The sequence below is a fragment of the Dipodomys spectabilis genome, unplaced genomic scaffold, assembly GCF_019054845.1.
Source record: "Dipodomys spectabilis isolate Male_0828 unplaced genomic scaffold, ASM1905484v1 ptg000034l, whole genome shotgun sequence".
NCBI classification, from domain to species: Eukaryota; Metazoa; Chordata; class Mammalia; order Rodentia; family Heteromyidae; genus Dipodomys; species Dipodomys spectabilis.
In genome coordinates, this window is record NW_024870711.1 from 3835638 (window position 1) to 3852822 (window position 17185).

A 17185-nucleotide genomic window follows, 5' to 3' on the forward strand; every position below is an offset into this window, starting at 1 on the left:
AAAGGAGGCAATAATATGGACAAATAAAAGCAGATTATGTGTGATTCAGTTCTGTATACTAGTTTTAATTTATTATCCTCAGAGGTTTATTAAAATAAGTTCCCTGTCACTGTGCACACATTGGTAGAGAGTTCAGGAGCATCAGAGCCTGAGGAGTATGTGGTCTCTGGTGAAGTGTTAGAGAGACAAGAGAATATGAATACTGGAGATCCAATTTCATGCCTAATTATGCGTCACTGTTTTGCAGACCCACCTGGATGTGACTATTTCCAAAGCAACCTACAAAGACCCCAATAACTTAGCATTCCAGCAGATTAAAATCTTTGGGACTCAGGCACTGAGCAACATCACAGTGAAACAGAATGGTGTCCTTGCTCCAATGTCTCCTAAAGCCACTTATGATCCTAACCTGAGGGTAAGACTCATGTGGTTGGGTAGTTTTACAAGAATTCTTCCAGGCATCCTCGTGTCCTCTGGAGAGTGCTGTTTAAAGAAGAGTCATAGAGTGTAATAGTGGTGGCATACGTTTATAATACCATGTAGAGGGGTGGTGAAAGAAAGGGGATGGAGAGTGGAGATCATGTCGGGCAAAATTCATGAGGCCATATTTCAAAAACAAATAAAAGGAAAAACAGAAGAGGAAATTCAACAATGCTTAATAAGTAATGTACTCATTACTTTGCCCATGTAATTGTAACACCTCTGTATGGTATTTTCACAATGAAAAAAGAAAAACAAGGGGAAAAGAAGGAAATTCTGCTGCTTGTGACATCAAAGTACCTTTGGCATAGACAAAATGATTATATAGCACAAGCACAAGGCCCTGAATTCATTTCCTATCACCTCAATAAAGAGAGAAAAAGATAGAAGATAAAAAAACAAATGTGTGGATTCAATTAAAAATGTTTTCCCATTTTAAACAATAGTGGGAGACTGAGTAAAGAGACAGGGTTTTAGAAATTGAAGGAAATATAAAGACTTTTTTAAAATCAATGTTTTTGCAGTTTATGAATCTGAAATCTGAATTATTCATATAATTTGTTTAAATACTCCATAAAAAAGAGAAATAGGAAGGCAATTGGAACAAGACTATATAATTCTTCTGGCTCTCTTTCTACCATTTCAGATGATTGGGGAACACTGATTTGTGGAGAAAGGGACAAGAGTAGTAGAAACATGTAGAGAAAAAGAACAGAGTCAATCTGAAAAATATAAAGAACCAGGAGAAAAGTCAGGAAGGTAGATAAAGGGACAATTAAAAAGTTTATTTGGACTTTCTACGTGCACAATGTAATGTACAATGTGTGGAGTACTGATATTACCCTGTTGCTACCCCATACTGAATAGTCGCCCTGTATTGACTGACCACCCTGCCTGAATGTTTTGGAATATTTCCTGTACATTGTTGAGTGTCTGGTCTCATTGTAAGGACTCACATCCTGGAAGGCCTGTGTCCCATGTACATATTTCCCTGTGGCTTCTCCATTTCCACAGGTCGCAGTGATCACAGGCATCCGTCTGGTCCTGGGAGAAGCATACACCGTACAGTGGGACATCGGCATAAAGGACCAGGAGAAGATAGACTGTTATCCTGATGAGCATGGAGCTACTGAGGCCAGCTGCATGGCCCGTGGCTGCGTCTGGGAGGTAACAGCACTGACAACATGAACTTTCCCTGACAGCTCTGCACCTCACCTGTAACACATGAGCAAACACCAGTACCTCAGTATCCACTTAGAATCCATGTGAAGAAAGGACTCCCCAAGACACCTCATCCAGATGTGAAGACAGGAAGAAAAAAGACTGGGACATTTTAAATAAACATTTCCTTAATATAGAACTTTAAATTCTGGGTACTATCTAATGGAAACAAGGTCCAGGAATGATGGGAAGGCCTTTCCTAGCCCTTGCTACTTGATACCTCCAGGCCCACATGCTGATGCACACTATTGGCTTTCCTTCTCAGGCATCCAGTATCCCTGGGGTCCCACACTGCTACTTTGTGAACGATCTGTATTCAGTCAGCAATGTGCAGTATAACTCCCATGGGGCCACAGCTGACATCTCCTTGAAGTCTTCTCCTTATGTCACTGCCTTCCCCTCCACACCTGTGAGCCCCCTGCGCCTGCTCGTGACCTACCACAAGAATGAAATGCTGCAGTTCAAGGTAAGTATAGTTACATGTGAGAGAACACCCAACGGTCTTCCTTTCCCGTCTCTATGTAGTCAGTGCTTTGTCATCCTAATACAAGCTAACTCTGTAAAGTTCCAGCTACAAAAGAGCCAGCCATTCTGTTAATGTGAAGAGCAATGAGAAGCCCTAGGAAGAGCAGCACCCATTTCCTAATGTGAATTAGGAATAGGCTACTCTTATTTATTTATTTTTTATTTTTTTATTGTGAGAATATTGTACAGAGGGGTTACAATTACATGGGCAAGATATTGAGTACATTTCTAATCAAGCATTGTAGCCTCCTCCTTTGTTTCCCCTTCCCATCCCTTTCCATCCTTCCCCCACCCCCCCACCCAATCCTCCCTGCTTCCCTCCCCTCTCCCCCCCCCCAACAAAGTTGTAAAGTTCGTTTTTTGACATAACGACTTGTACATCTCATTGTTGCAATGGGTCCACCTGTATCCCTATTTAAACGATTTGTTTTGCCCTTCCCCTCCACAAATTATACCGACATCAAATACAGTAAAAGGAAGGGTTATCTTGTGGGGGAAAGACATACAAAGCAACAAAGAAATAATCTTTTTATTATTATTATTATTTTATTTTATTTGTGAACATACTGTACAGAGGGGTTACAATTACATGGGCAGGCTAATGCATACATTTCTTACCAAGCATTGCAGCCTCCTCCTTTGTTTACCCTTCACATCCCTTCCCAACCTCCGCCCTCCCCCCCCCCAAAGAAATAATCTTATAAATGTGTTAGAAACAATCCCATGAAAGAAAAAAAAACATTTGATGTGGTATATATACACAATGGAATTCTATGTCTCCATCAGAAAGAATGACATTGCCCCATTTGTTAGGAAGTGGAAAGGCTTGGAAAAAAATTATATTAAGTGAAGTAAGCCAGGCCCAAAGAAACAAAGGTCCCATGGTTTTCCTTATTTGCAATATCTGGTATGAGTCTGAGTCAAGCAGAAAATGTCAGATAAGGTGATGTTAGGGAAATGAACCCTAAGATATGTATTCAAGAATAGGCTACTCTTAAGAAATCATAGATATCAAAGAAGTGGAGAGAGGAGGAAGTAGGCTACTGGGTAGGTTGATGGAGTGAAGGTTAGAGGTCATGTAGGTACAGGAAAGGAGATGGAGAAGAATGGACTTGTTTGGGGCTGAGAAGATCTGGAGACTAATCACATAGGATAAGAAGGAAAATTGAAGAGTGAGGGCTGTTTGTCTCTGTTTCTCATCTGTGTGAATGGTGGTGACATCAACTAAAAGGAGGAAACTGGATAGTATGCGATGGGAATTCATAGAACTTATCAATTGGGCAAACAGGGTCTGGATTGGAGTTTTCCTTGACATTCCACTCAAGCGCAGTGCTGTTTACCCTCCCATGGTGTCATTACCCTTAGCACCAGGACTGGGCTAGCTTTGTTGTGACAGTTTCTCCATTATTCTCCAGAACAAGGGATTTGTCCACTTCTTGTGCTTCTCACTTAACACCATGTCAGTAGACAGTAAGCCCTGCAATGTTTGCTGAGAGAATAAATGAAAGAGTATAACAGTATAAACTTGCCTAAAAGGTTCTTAACAATTACATCTAGGAGGATGCTGAGTTCTTTTCCATCTTTCAATGCTATGCTTTTATTTGGTGTCCTCAACTTAGCAGGTAGGATATACCTAATACATGGAATGAATCAAGTTACTTAGATTTCCAGCCTAAAGTCCTGTGTACTCACCAGTTAACCACACAACTATATACATACATACATACATACATATAGGCATACAGGCATGCATACTTACATTTGTACCTTTCTCAACCCTCTTAAGCACTGTACATCATTGCATTGATAAATGCATTGCTAGAATGACTTGATATCTGTGCTTTGTTAATGACTACATAGCTCTTTATGCTAAGATTCTATTTCTCCCTTGCAATTAATTTTCTCTCAGATATAGTGGCTGATATCACCTTTCCTATAATCTTACAGTACTTCTTTGTAGTTGACCGTTAGTCCACCTTACTGAAGGGATGTAAACATATTTCATTCTCTGGAGGGAATGAATAACCTTGGTCTACTATGTTTACACCAGTAGCACCTAATCCAGCACCAGAAAGGGATATAGGGAATACATTTATATGGTGTTTTTCAGCATAGACAACTATGATGAACTTAATTATAAAACCTTCATGTTTATGATTTTTTTCCAATTCTGTAAAAGCTTCACAGACACTCATATGCACACATATGGAATAATAAGGAATACATTGATAACTGCCCCACTGGCTTTTGAATGCCTTTCATGCAAGTACCAAAGGTCAAAGTAACTGTGTTACTGTAACAAGGCTCTTCACATATGAGATCTGACAGGCTCAATTCAACGTTTTGGATTTAAAGTTGTTCTTTAAGAGCTTAAAGAAAAGATATAATGTCTCTGTTTGCTCCAATGCTGACAAAGCTCTGCTATGGTATACATTTAAAAATCTAATTTTGCCTAAAATTTTGAATTCACAGATAACACTCATGCTTCTTTTTGGTTTGTATTGCATTGTCTTAGCACACTTACATATTGTGAATTGGACAACTTGTTGTTTAATTTTCCCATCATCTCAAATAGCTATAGTTTCTTGTGATTAAAAAGATTGTAATTCATATTTCATGGCTATTTTGAGTTATATGATACAATATTATTATGTATAATTTCCCTATGTCTGACACAACAGCAGAATGTATGTACCCTCTCTGCATGATCTGCTAAAATCACTTTCCTCCGACTTAGATTTATGATCCCAACAACAAGCGATATGAAGTCCCAGTCCCTCTGAACATCTCCAGCACTCCATCCAACTCCTCTGAGGCCCGACTCTATGAGGTTCTCATTAAGGAAAATCCATTTGGGATTGAAATTCGCCGCAAGAGTACAGGCACTGTCATGTAAGTGGCCCTGGTTGGATTGGGGACTGGAGGTTACATGAACATCTCTACCAGGGCCTCTGTGGTTGCATATGCTCTGTCTGAGAGATTACCCCTGTGCGTTCCAGACCCACCGCTAAGCTATGCCCTTCAGATGTGTTTTTGGGCAATCTTTGTACTTAGAACCTACTGAGGCAGTTTCTGGTAACTAGGAATTCCTTCAACAAATATTTATGGATGCCTTCTGTGGACTGGGTGCTGTTTAAGGTACTGTGGTTATAGTCAGAAGAGATTTCTCTTCTCATGAAAAAGGTAGTTTAAATTATATAAGAGAAGCAAAGATGTTAAGGTGATCTGTAGTATTAGAGTAAGAGTTTGTGTGTGTGTGTGTGTGTGTGTGTGTGTGTGTGTGTGTGCGCACGTGTGCATGTTTTTGGGGAACTGTTTTAACACTGTGATGGAAAAAGAATATTGAACCTGCAGCCTAACTCTTGATTTCCTCTTCATTAGGAGAAACAATTTATATATTCATATGTATATGTATGCATTTATATGTATATCCCTATGTGTGAATGTGGGGGGGTATAAGAAAGGGAGAGAGATGGAGACTAAAAAGACAAAGACAGAGAGACAGATTGAGATTTATGGTCAGTTTTAGCCATAACTGTGGAAGCAAAACAAGTCTCAGTTTGTCCCTGCAGAGTCACAGCTTACAGAAAAGATGACACAAAAGCCAAGAAGTATGCATGTGTCTCCTGGGGGTTGGCCCATCTCACTCCCACATGCAATTTGCTGGAGGAAACTCATCCTTAGGTCCCAATTTACATCAGAATGAGAGAACATGGATTAGAACTTGAATGAAAAGAGGCCAGGCATTTGAGCTTGTGGGCATGGGGGAAGAGCATTGGTGATAGAATAAGCAAGTAATAAGTAAGTAAGCTCTAGCAGGCAGAAGCTTGGCACTGTACTATTCCTTTGTGTGCAAAAAAGGAGCTGGGGTATCAGTGTGTGGATGAGGGTGCAAAATAGGACAGAGGTATCAGTGAGGCCTCTCCTCAGTGACAGCCTTGCATGCATTAAAAGCTGTTTCCATGAAAGGGCACTGAAGAAGGAAGAACAGGAAAAGTGAGGTGCCTTGAGAAACCTCATTGTGGACCTAGGTCGGATGTTGGTTTTCTGGGAGATGGGGAAGAACGTAGGTGGCATTGCTTGAGAAGTCAGCTGCCGAAAGGAATTCCCGGGGAGCTCACTTCCTTGTCCACCTTGGCCTTTGCCTTGCAGCTGGGACTCTCAGGTCCTGGGCTTCACCTTCAATGACATGTTCATCCGCATCTCCACCCGCCTCCCGTCCCAGTACATCTATGGCTTTGGGGAAACGGAGCACACGGCCTATAGGAGAGACTTGAACTGGCACACGTGGGGCATGTTCTCCAGAGACGAGCCCCCGGGGGTAAGGACAGAGCATTGGCAGAGTCTACACTCCCTTTTCTGCACCCACACTGCATGCCTGTGAAGCCCTATGGGTGCCTCTGTGCTTCCTCTTCCCTGACTGCAGTGAATCATCCCCTTCTGCTTCTGTCCTGTGACCATTCCTCCAGCTCTTTTGATCTCATGTGTTGAAGTTAGTTGCAAGAGAATGTAGGCCCGTGAGTTTTAGTTGACGTTCCTTCTCAGATGCAATGTCTTCTCACTCTACCCACTTCTCCCCATGACTCTCAGTACAAGAAGAATTCCTATGGCGTCCACCCGTACTACATGGGCCTGGAGGAGGACGGCAGTGCCCACGGAGTGCTCCTGCTCAACAGCAATGCCATGGGTAGGCGCACGCTACTTCTTCTCCTGATCTAAGAGCTAGTTATACTTGAATTGTTTTGGGATAATATTGTGTGACCCAGTGGCAATGAAATCAACATTATCATGATGGGAGAGTTTTTTTTCTGTTTATCCTTTTGTTTGGGACCCTAACATTGAAAGGATTCAATGATACACTTAGTTTTGTAATAGTCACACAAGAAGAGATAGCAAAACCAATAGAGGTTATAAACTAAGAATCCATTACACCTTGAAAGTCACCTGAGGACCTCGGTGTACAATTTGAATGAATTTGCCATTATTGTTAGAGCACTTTCTGGTTATGATGGTCTGAAGGAAATTTGCCTTTATATTGGAGAGGAATAAAATTAAGAGTTAGAAAAGCCATGTATGTAAAATGAATGAAACCTGACACAAAGCATACCTGAGTGAGTTGTGTTTTATTCATGGTTTTTACAATATACCTGATTGTACAAGGTGTTCTCATTCAGGGATGCTGTATGAAATAGACATGGAAACACAACATAATCTTTAAAGTTTCTGGAGTTCTGGAGAATGTTGAACTAAAAAGGGTATATGAAGCCACATGCAGATGGTCATGCCTTGCTACGTGGAAGATTGAAATGAGGAGAATCACAGTTCCAAGCCAATGCAGGCAAAAATGTCTATTATATTCTACCTCAGTGGAAGAAGTTGGGCTTGATGGAATGTACCTGTAATCCCAGCTGTGTTGGGAAATGTAAATAGGTGGATTGCAGCCAAGGCACATGTCCAAACAGAAAGCATGATCCAGTGTAAGAAGACAAAGGTTTTGGGCTCAGTTGTCAGATGCCTTCCCTAATAAGTGCTAAGGCCTTACTAACACACAAAAAGAACCATAAGAATTATGTTCAAGGAACAGAGAGACAAAAACATCTCAGATATAAGGCAACTGCAAAGGAAAGTATTCATGGATCGAACTCTGCTTCATTCTGTCGGTTGTGTACAGAAAATCATGTCTTAATAGTGTGCAATGAGGAGAGAAGGCAGAGTTCTCAGGGCTGCTCTCTTCCCATGCTGAAGCTTTGCAGGCAACTCAGTTCACCTTTCCCTCTATTTTCAGATGTGACTTTCCAGCCCATGCCGGCCCTCACATACCGCACCACAGGGGGAGTCCTGGACTTTTATGTGTTCTTGGGGCCAACTCCAGAGCTTGTCACTCAGCAGTACACTGAGGTACGTGTGAATTCCCTTGTCTGTCAAGTGCTTATGCAGCAATACTGGGTTCCAAATGCATTGTTCATTTTTTTTTGTCATTTGTGAGGCCTGAACTCTGGGCCTGGGCGCTGTCCCTCAGCTCTTCAGCTCAAGGCTAGTGTTCTACCACTTGAGCCACAGCGCCACTTCTGGCCTTTTCTGCTTATGTGGTGCCAAGGAATTGAACCCAGGGCCTCATGCATGCAAGGCAAGCACTCTATCCCTAAACCACCTGCCCAGCCCCGCATTGTTCATTTTTCTACCTCTCATTGTGATAATACAAGTTGATGGATTTTTTTCAGGGATAGGTATATTATAAATAGGAAACAATAAATAGAACTAGTCATTAGATTCATAGCCTCTAATTATTGCAGGATAGCAAAAGTAGTCCTGGTCATAGTGTTGTTGGAGTAATGGAGGTGGTGATGGTGATGATGGAGAGGTGATTCTTGCCATGATGATGAGAGTAGTGTTTACCATGGAAATGATAGACTACTGACAATAATGGTTGGGGTGACTTGATGATGTCTGGAGTTATGGTTTCATGGTGGTGATGGTGGTACTGTTGATAGGCAATGATGGCTGCAGTGGTTATGGTGTGAGGTGATGGTGGTGATGGTAATGGTTGAAGGGATCTGTAATGGTGATTCATATAGCAAATGTGGAATGACCACTGAATCTGTTACTTGGTCCATGTCAGAGCACATTTAGTAACTTCACAGAGATGAAGTCATTCCATTCTTGTAAAGTCATGATGATATGGACATTTAGATCAAACTCAAACTGCAGGTGAGGAAAGAAGCATAATTGGTTATTTAATTTTTCCCTTGTTCACAGAGCTGGCAGACAATGGAATGTGTATATTAGGCAATGCATTTTTCTTCTGAATTCTGTGCTCCTCATTAATCATTCTGTCTGTATCTAGGAACCAGAGCAAAAGCCAGTTTTCTAGATTCCTGAAGCGTGAGCTCCAATCTAGCAGCAGACTTTCCCCCATGGTATTCTAGAGCTGTGCTTCCCTTCAATTGTCCTCTGGATTTGCAGGTTTTGTTTGTCTAGTCAGGGGCACTGGACAATATTGTTTTTATTTCATGGAAGACTTCCATCAGGAATTTCATTTTAAGAATTCATTTTTAATCTAATTTCCAGGTCATTGGCCGGCCTGTCATGGTGCCTTACTGGTCCCTGGGGTTCCAGCTGTGTCGCTATGGATACGAGAATGATGCTGAGATTTCCAACTTGTATGATGAGATGGTGGCCGCACAGATCCCCTATGTATGTGGATGCCATGGTGTACACCATAGTCTGTATTCTCATAAGGAACCTGGCTGTGTCTGTGACCCAATTACTTTGTAGGGCATTTGTGAGTTTCTACAAGAACAGGAAGTACCTTCTCACGTGATGCCACAATGACCTTGAACTTGTCATAGGAATTGTGTGGGCTGTTTCCCACCCTATGACACTAGGAGATCAAAGACGCACCATGCAGAGAAAGGGACAGCCCCCACAGCCTTTCACCCTCTGTCATGTTTCCTTCCATTTAATTTATATAACTTGAAGACGTGTAGTCCAAAACCAGGGTGCCCTAAGAAGAAAGGATCCTTCCAGCAGTCATTTTGCTTGATTAAAAACAAATGATCTGAAATACACTTAGCCCATTGTACATGCAGGTAGGTCTTCAGTCTGCACTTTGTGGGCACTGCAGCACAGTTCCATGAGCTCTGTACCACTCGCTGGCTGAATGCAGGATCCTGGGTTTCCATGGAAGCAAGTTCTATCATTCACTGAGGACAAGAGCAGTCCAGTAATCTAAACTTACCCCAAGCTTACTTTTATTTTTAAATTCATTCTATTACTTAAAATAAGTTGCATTCATGCTAGTATATCAAACAATGTATCACTGGTAGTGAGGAAGCTATGTATGATTACTAAGAGGGGGTATTTTATAGTAATGCTTGTCCTTTTGTTTCTTTGATTTTGAACAGACTTGCTATCTAATATTAGGACTGAAGAGAGAAGTTTTTTTTTTAAATTTGTTTTTATCTTGACCACTGAATCCTGGGGCAGCCTCTTGTGGGCAGCCACTACATTCCCTCATTGCTTATATGGGCAGATTGTCTAGTACTTTCCCACACAGTGTGTTTTCTTTTCCTTTTTTTTTCTGTAGTATTTGAGTTTGATGTCTGAGCCTCTAGCTTTCTAGGTTATAGACAACTGAACTATGCCTTAGCCATATTTTACAGTGGTTTCCTTGAGACAGAGTCTTGCTTTTTGCCCAGGCTAACACCTGGGCAAACACCCTGTGCTATAACCCTCCTATTGTGTTTTTCCTTCCGTAACTAAGATGACCAGTGCCACTTTGCTCAGCTTCTGCACTGAACTATATGTCATGACTTTTTTGTTCTGTCAGTGAACCAGGTTTTTCTTGATCTCAGTCTCTTGAGTAGCTGGCAGGTGCTTACCACTGTGCCCAGGAAGTGACTGAGAATGGTCTAGAGAACTTTTTGTTGAGGTTGGCCTTGAACTGGCCTGAGCTCTGAGCCAGTAGTTTTTACTCACACACAGAAGAGCCCCAGTAAATAGGTATCTTCAGCCTATTTTTTTCTAAAATGCAGACTTTTTCTTATTTTATGAATTTTGGAAAAATTATGTGTCTTTCCAGCTTTCAGTAGATAACAAAGAACAGAGAACCAGCGTTTTAGTCAGAAGCTATGTGAAGTTGGGCACGGGTGGTGGAGAGTGGTTCTCCTGGGAACCTGGCCTTGAGGCCCCAGCTATCACTCAGCCCCCTGTGTCCTCCCCAGGACGTGCAGTACTCGGACATCGACTACATGGAGCGGCAGCTGGACTTCACCCTCAGCCCCAAGTTCTCTGGGTTGCCCGCCCTGATCAACCGCATGAAGGCCGCTGGCATGCGGGTCATCCTCATTCTGGTCAGAGCTCAAGGGAATCTGTGGCCTCTGGGAGGATGAAGGGGAATGGGTGGGGAAGGCCCGCACTGTGTTTCCTTCCATGGTACACAAGGAAAGGTTGAAGTTCCATGGAAAAGGCATTTAGCAGCATCTCAGACACTTAAAGTTCAAGTATAATGTAAGGAAGATGTTTGTGGAAGAGCTGTGTTGTGTCCCTGGCCATTCTCTGCATGTGTCTTTCTGTCTGATTTGTGCTTTGGTTTCAGGACCCAGCCATTTCTGGCAATGAGACAGAGCCCTATCCTGCCTTCACTCGTGGTGTGGAGGATGATGTCTTCATCAAGTTTCCCAATGATGGAGGAATTGTCTGGGGCAAGGTATGATCTAAGGACTGATCCCCTAACACCTCGCCTGGGGTGGGGACAATGTTAGTATATCTTTTCCTTATATATATTGTCCTTTTTCACTTGAGTTCTTATCTTAGATCTGTAGTTTTCATACTTCAAACACTATGTGTTGATCTAAAGGCTCTGTGGAATCCACTTTGCTTTAGATCAACTGTACATACTAAACAAATTATGTGGTGCCTAGGACCGTGGTTTGTGACTTCTTAGGGAACATTCTGTATAGGAAAGTGTTTGATGCATTGCTTTTGAACTTTTTTCTCTACTTAGGTCTGGCCAGATTTCCCTAATATTGTGGTTAACAGTTCTTTGGACTGGGACAGCCAAGTGGAGGTAAGATGTTTTTGTGAATAATGACTGAAGTCACAGTTATCAAGAAGGGAAGTCCATGCCCAGAATTCTGTACAATTTTGGCAAGTCAGTCTGTGTGGTAATGACTACATGCAGCAATGCTCTGCTTACAACTGAGACTTAGTATTCTTGCCTTTGGCTGAAGCTCTGGGGAGTTCGATTACTCCTCCCTGATGTCAGCAATGCAACAGTGAATTCAAGTCCAAGGCTGCCAGATTTCAAAGGTCATGAGAGCTTCAAGAAGTCTTATCTTTTCTCTAAATTATTCTTGTTCTTGTGGTTGTTGTGGTGGCCATGAATAACCCTTGAGGAATATTACCTAATGTCTGCCTTAGTGATTGAGGATTTTTTTCTCTTTATTTCATTTATTTATTTGGTAGGTTCTGGAGGCTGAACTCTGAGCCTGGGCGCTGTCCCCTAGCAATATAGCTCAGGCTACCTCCCTACCACTTGATCCACAGTGCCACTTCTGGCTTTTTTCTGCTTAAGTGGTGCTGAGGAATCAAACCCAGGGCCTCATGTGTGTGAGGCAAGCACTCAACCACTGAGCCGTCTTCCCAGTCCATTGTTTACTTCTTAAACTTTTGGAGAAATTGGTCCATGTCCACAATGCAAGTTTTATCTGGTCTTAAGTTTCTAGATTTATTTTGGCCACATAGTTTTGAGGCTTCTATTAAAATTTTGCTTGTAATAGACAGAGGTAGCTTGGGACTTTGGATCTCATTTTTCACCCATTCTGATAGTTTGCTTGAATGAATATGTTGTCCAGGATAACTTTGGTCTTATCATTTGGCTCAGATGTGGACTCTGTGAACTAATTCATTAGGACTTATTCAACCCATGTTTGCTTTGCTATCAAATGTTCTATGAGTACCTGTGAGCTACGTTCTCAGGGTTGTAATGGAAATTCTTATAGAGAGCAAGTACCTTGTCTTACCCTTAGCTCTTCAACAATTACAATTCATAGACGGGATATTTGGCACAGCATAGGTTGCTTTGGTCACCTGGACAGGGAAGCTAGGAAATGAAACAAAGCCTTATTTCTGGACACCTGCCAAGTCTGAAGGGATGAAGCTGGTCTCTGTGTGCTCAGCACAGCAAGATAAGTTGGTCTGGTTTGTGAAAGGTTACAGTCTCTCAATCCTGGTTTTCTTTCTGACATTCTATCTACCCATGCCACCAGTTTTTTTTAGCTCATTGATTCTTTTTTTTTAAATTTGAAAGTGTTTTAATTTAAAGGTGTTAATAAAAGGAACTTTAATACATACATGAAAAGGTCTTAATTTTCTAGTAGCAAAATGATTCAGCAAACACAAATAGCTCATTGATTGTTAAAACACAGAGATCCACCCAGGAAAAGGCATTTACTGCACACACCAAGGACCATCATCTTCTACATGAAGAAACATGGAGTGGCAGAAAGTCTTTTTTATGTTTGCTGTTGTATGATGGTGTGAATGCATACCTGAACCTTTGTTTCTTATTATTACATTATTATTAATATGACCAAGCATATAACTAGTGTTCATTCTCATTAACTTATTAGTTACCAGGCTCTAAAGTTAGCCTAGAATGGATATGGAGATTAATGATACAGTCTTTATTAAGGTGGGTGCCAGTGGCTTGTGCCTATAGCTACTCAGGAGTCTGAGATTTTAGAATTGAAGTATGAACCCAGTTTGGGTAGACAAACTTGTGTGACTCTTGTCTCCAATTATCCAGCAAAAATCAAGAAGTCTAGGTCAATTGGTACATGCAGCCATAAGTGAAAAATCTGAGCAAGAGCTTGATGACTTCAGTTCAACTTTGACAAAGAAAATAGAGACTATAAATTAAAGTTCTTGTTCTCAAAAAAGTTTTAATGTAGTGAAGGAATGAGACTTTGGATTCTACTTTGATGGTATGATGTAGAATTTTGTTTTATTATTTGAGGAAAGAGGAAGAGAAAGGAAGGGTGAAACTTTCTCCTTACACACAACTAGGGTTTCATGGGATCCTGAAATTAGCCAGAACTAAGGTCTGCAAAGAGAGTGATAGCCTCACCTGGGGCCTTACTGACACCTAGTTCCTAGAGGGGATAGCAACTGGATGATTCTTCCCAAACTCGCACAGTGCATCTGAAGTCCTACCCTGCTAGCTGCAGTCTGTCCCTTGCTCCTTTGTTTCTGTAAAGTCCTTGGGAAGTGAGAGGACAGTTGAGGATCAAGTTTTAAGCCTAGGACTGTGATTTCAGTGAATTGGTTATCACCATTCGTGTATGTATGGGGAGGAGAAAAAGTGCGTATGTTTTCCAAATGCATAAAGGATGTATAGTTTGTTATTTCTTTTCTTTGTACTTCTTTTTTTGCAGTAATCTAAAAACTTTATATTATAAAGGAGCCATTCAGACTATCTCTCACCCTCTCTACCCCCATGCTGTACAAGTATTAGCATGAGTTAAAGATTTCAGTACTTGTCCTGTTTGCTGTCTTGTGTACTTGGTCTAGAACAAATGAATTGTGTTTTATTTTCATAGCAATACAGAGCTTATGTGGCCTTCCCAGACTTTTTCCGGAACTCGACTGCTCTGTGGTGGAAGAGGGAAATGGAAGAGGTCTACACTAATCCACAGAGTCCAGAGAAGAGCTTGAAGTTCGATGGCATGTGGATTGTGAGTGCAGGGTGCTTGTCTGTGTACACACGGTTAGCTGTTGTGTGAACCTTAACCTGCATAGGATCACTGACCTTAGTCAAGACACTAACATTCCTTCAAGAAAGATTTTGGACATCTCAGACTGTACTTTTCCCAAATCAGCCCAGACACTGTTTATACAGTGCAGTTGTATAAGGCATAAATTTCTGCTGTGAAATACCTAGGGTGATTTACTAATTTATTAGAACTCTGCTTGCACTGCAGGGAATCTTTTTATACAACACTCTTGGGCAGTCAGTAGGTAGAGGGGAATTGCTATTTTTAGCTAATATATTTCCTTCATGTGATGATTCTCTCTGGCCAGCATCACCTGGAACTGTGAGATGGTGAAATTATTTATCCACAATTGAGTTGACATAGTGTTATTGTCTTTATAACTACACCATTTATATGTGTATATGTGTGTGTGTGTGACATTTCTAGGATATGAATGAACCTTCGAGCTTCGTGAACGGGGCAGTTGCTCCTGGCTGCAGGGATACAACTCTGAACCGCCCTCCCTACATGCCACGTAAGGACCCGGGCCTCCTTAATCAGCCAAGACATGGCTAGACAAATTCTGCCCACCCCCAACCTGCAGAGGTTTATCCTGACCACTGAGGGCCAATCCTTATAGAACTCTGTTTTACTGGGGGCCAGTAAATAGCACAGACAGGGCTTTCTTGCATGGGATGTGTTCATTTTATTAGAGAATTTCTGGAATTGGGCCAAAAATCATTTTATTATATGTAGTAGTTGTCCAAAGGGGTTTCAATTCCAGAGGTGCAATGCATCATGGGCAATGTCACCCTTCTGTAGTTCTCCCCTAGTTCTGTCCATCCTGGCCTCAAGTTACATAGTTCAGCTTTACATAGTGTATGTGGACTATAACGGCTGTATTTTCTGTATCTCTAAGTGATTTTCATAGGAAGAGTTCTTAGTTTCTCAGGCCTATAGTAATTTATCCACAGGAATGTCTTTTGCCATCAGTGGGTATGATGAAGCTGATTTCCTTTTTCATAAGACCTTTGGACTATGTAGTTACCCTTGTGCTTGTATGTCTCCATTTCAGTTATTTTCCTTGACTTGTGAGAAATTGCATGAACTTTGCATTATTTCCAAGTCTTAACTTTCTAAATGTAAAATATAGATAGCCCTTTTTAGTCTGTGGAGATTTTTATAAGAATTATAAAGATTACCGGCTGATGCTATAATCTGAGCTACTCTAGAGGTTGAGATCTAGGATAGTTGTTCAAGTCCAACATGGGCAGGAAACTAAGTGAGACCCTTATCACCAATAAACTACATGAAAAGCCAGAAGTGGTGCTGTTGCACAAGTGGTAGAGGACTAGCCTTAAGCAAAAGAAGCTGAGGGATAGCGCCCAGGCCCACAATTCAAGCCCCAGGACCTGCCTTCCCCTTCCTCCCAAAAAGCCTGGAACTGGGCCTGCTCTAGAGTAAATGCATGAAAAGTCTCTGACATCTGTACTTTTTCCAGTCGTGTTGATATGGAAATTACCTGCAGCACCAGTGCAACTCACCAAGTGCACTGTTCTGTGAGGTAGAGAGGCCATTCAGAAGTGAAGTTAGCCTTAAGGTCCATAAAGACATTTTCGTGTTGGAAAATATCAGCTCTGTGTTTCCTCCCTGTGCCCCTTAGATTTGGCAGGCAGGGACAGAGGCCTGAGCAGCAAGACCCTGTGCATGGAGAGCGAGCAGATCCTCCCAGACGGCTCGCGGGTGCGGCACTACGACGTCCACAGCCTGTATGGCTGGTCCCAGACCAGACCCACCTACGAGTGAGTTGTGTCTCCCTTCTTCAGCTGGGCCCGAGGATAGAAACAGTGATGGATACAGCTTCCCTACTTAACCTTTCAAACCCCATTCTAAGAGCCCACCAGAAATGAGTGACATCATTGTAGTAATTTTTGTTCTTTCAATAAATAATAAATGACCTAGGAGTGAGGTTCTTGTGTTAAAAAGGCATGCTTGCATCAGAGAAGGACTGACAGTCCTGATGGTGGATTGATGTATGCACAGTGATACACCAATTATTATTTAATATACATGGTGTTACATGTAGATATTAGTTAGTGTCATTATATTCAATGTGTTACTCACCTTAGTGTGAACACAGGAATGTGATGGGCTAGACAATAATGTTTCACTTTAATAGTTAATTATCTCTATTTATTTCATAGTATAGGCTAGACATTCTTTCCAGTTCAGTAATGCCAATTGCCCTAAGGAAAAAAATTAGAAGGAAATTTGCTTTATTCTGTGACTGACTGGTGGAATGCCATGGAGGTCTCAAAGACAGGATCGGGGAGGGGGTGGCTCAAGCTTCCAGTAGGAGAGACAGAATCCATGAGTCCTCCATAACAAACTAATTTTAGGATCTGTCAGGCCTGCTTTACTTAAGTTCATTACATGTAGAAAAGTATACACATAAGTGGTAGAGTGTGGGTGTGAAAAGACATTTTTCTAACTACAAGGAGTCAGGGGTAGGCTTTGGGATTATACTTATTGATTCAAATCTTTGTTGCTGTAATTTTTATTGGTTCCTTAGTTATTGAGTTCTTATTTGCCTTTTACCCCAAGATTCTTACTTGAGGATGCTGTTGTTAGATTCTTATCTGACAATTCCTGTCTTTAGGCTGTGGGTCTTCAAACAGGAAAAGAGATTCAAACTACAGAGTATG

General features: G+C 41.5%; 1 protein-coding gene across 1 annotated transcript in view; it reads left to right on the forward strand.

The window, feature by feature from the left end:
- The window catches only part of LOC122105758, a 175663-nt gene that overhangs the window by 146118 nt on the left and 12360 nt on the right, over positions 1-17185 (forward strand). Inside the window, exons 116-129 of the mRNA XM_042677043.1 lie at positions 248-415; positions 1495-1647; positions 1967-2167; positions 4964-5118; positions 6379-6547; positions 6817-6913; positions 8012-8124; positions 9295-9420; positions 10950-11078; positions 11324-11434; positions 11732-11794; positions 14328-14462; positions 14928-15015; positions 16144-16282. Of these exons, the coding sequence (XP_042532977.1) occupies positions 248-415; positions 1495-1647; positions 1967-2167; positions 4964-5118; positions 6379-6547; positions 6817-6913; positions 8012-8124; positions 9295-9420; positions 10950-11078; positions 11324-11434; positions 11732-11794; positions 14328-14462; positions 14928-15015; positions 16144-16282 (1847 nt within the window). The remainder of the gene's footprint in view (positions 1-247; positions 416-1494; positions 1648-1966; positions 2168-4963; positions 5119-6378; positions 6548-6816; positions 6914-8011; positions 8125-9294; positions 9421-10949; positions 11079-11323; positions 11435-11731; positions 11795-14327; positions 14463-14927; positions 15016-16143; positions 16283-17185) is intronic.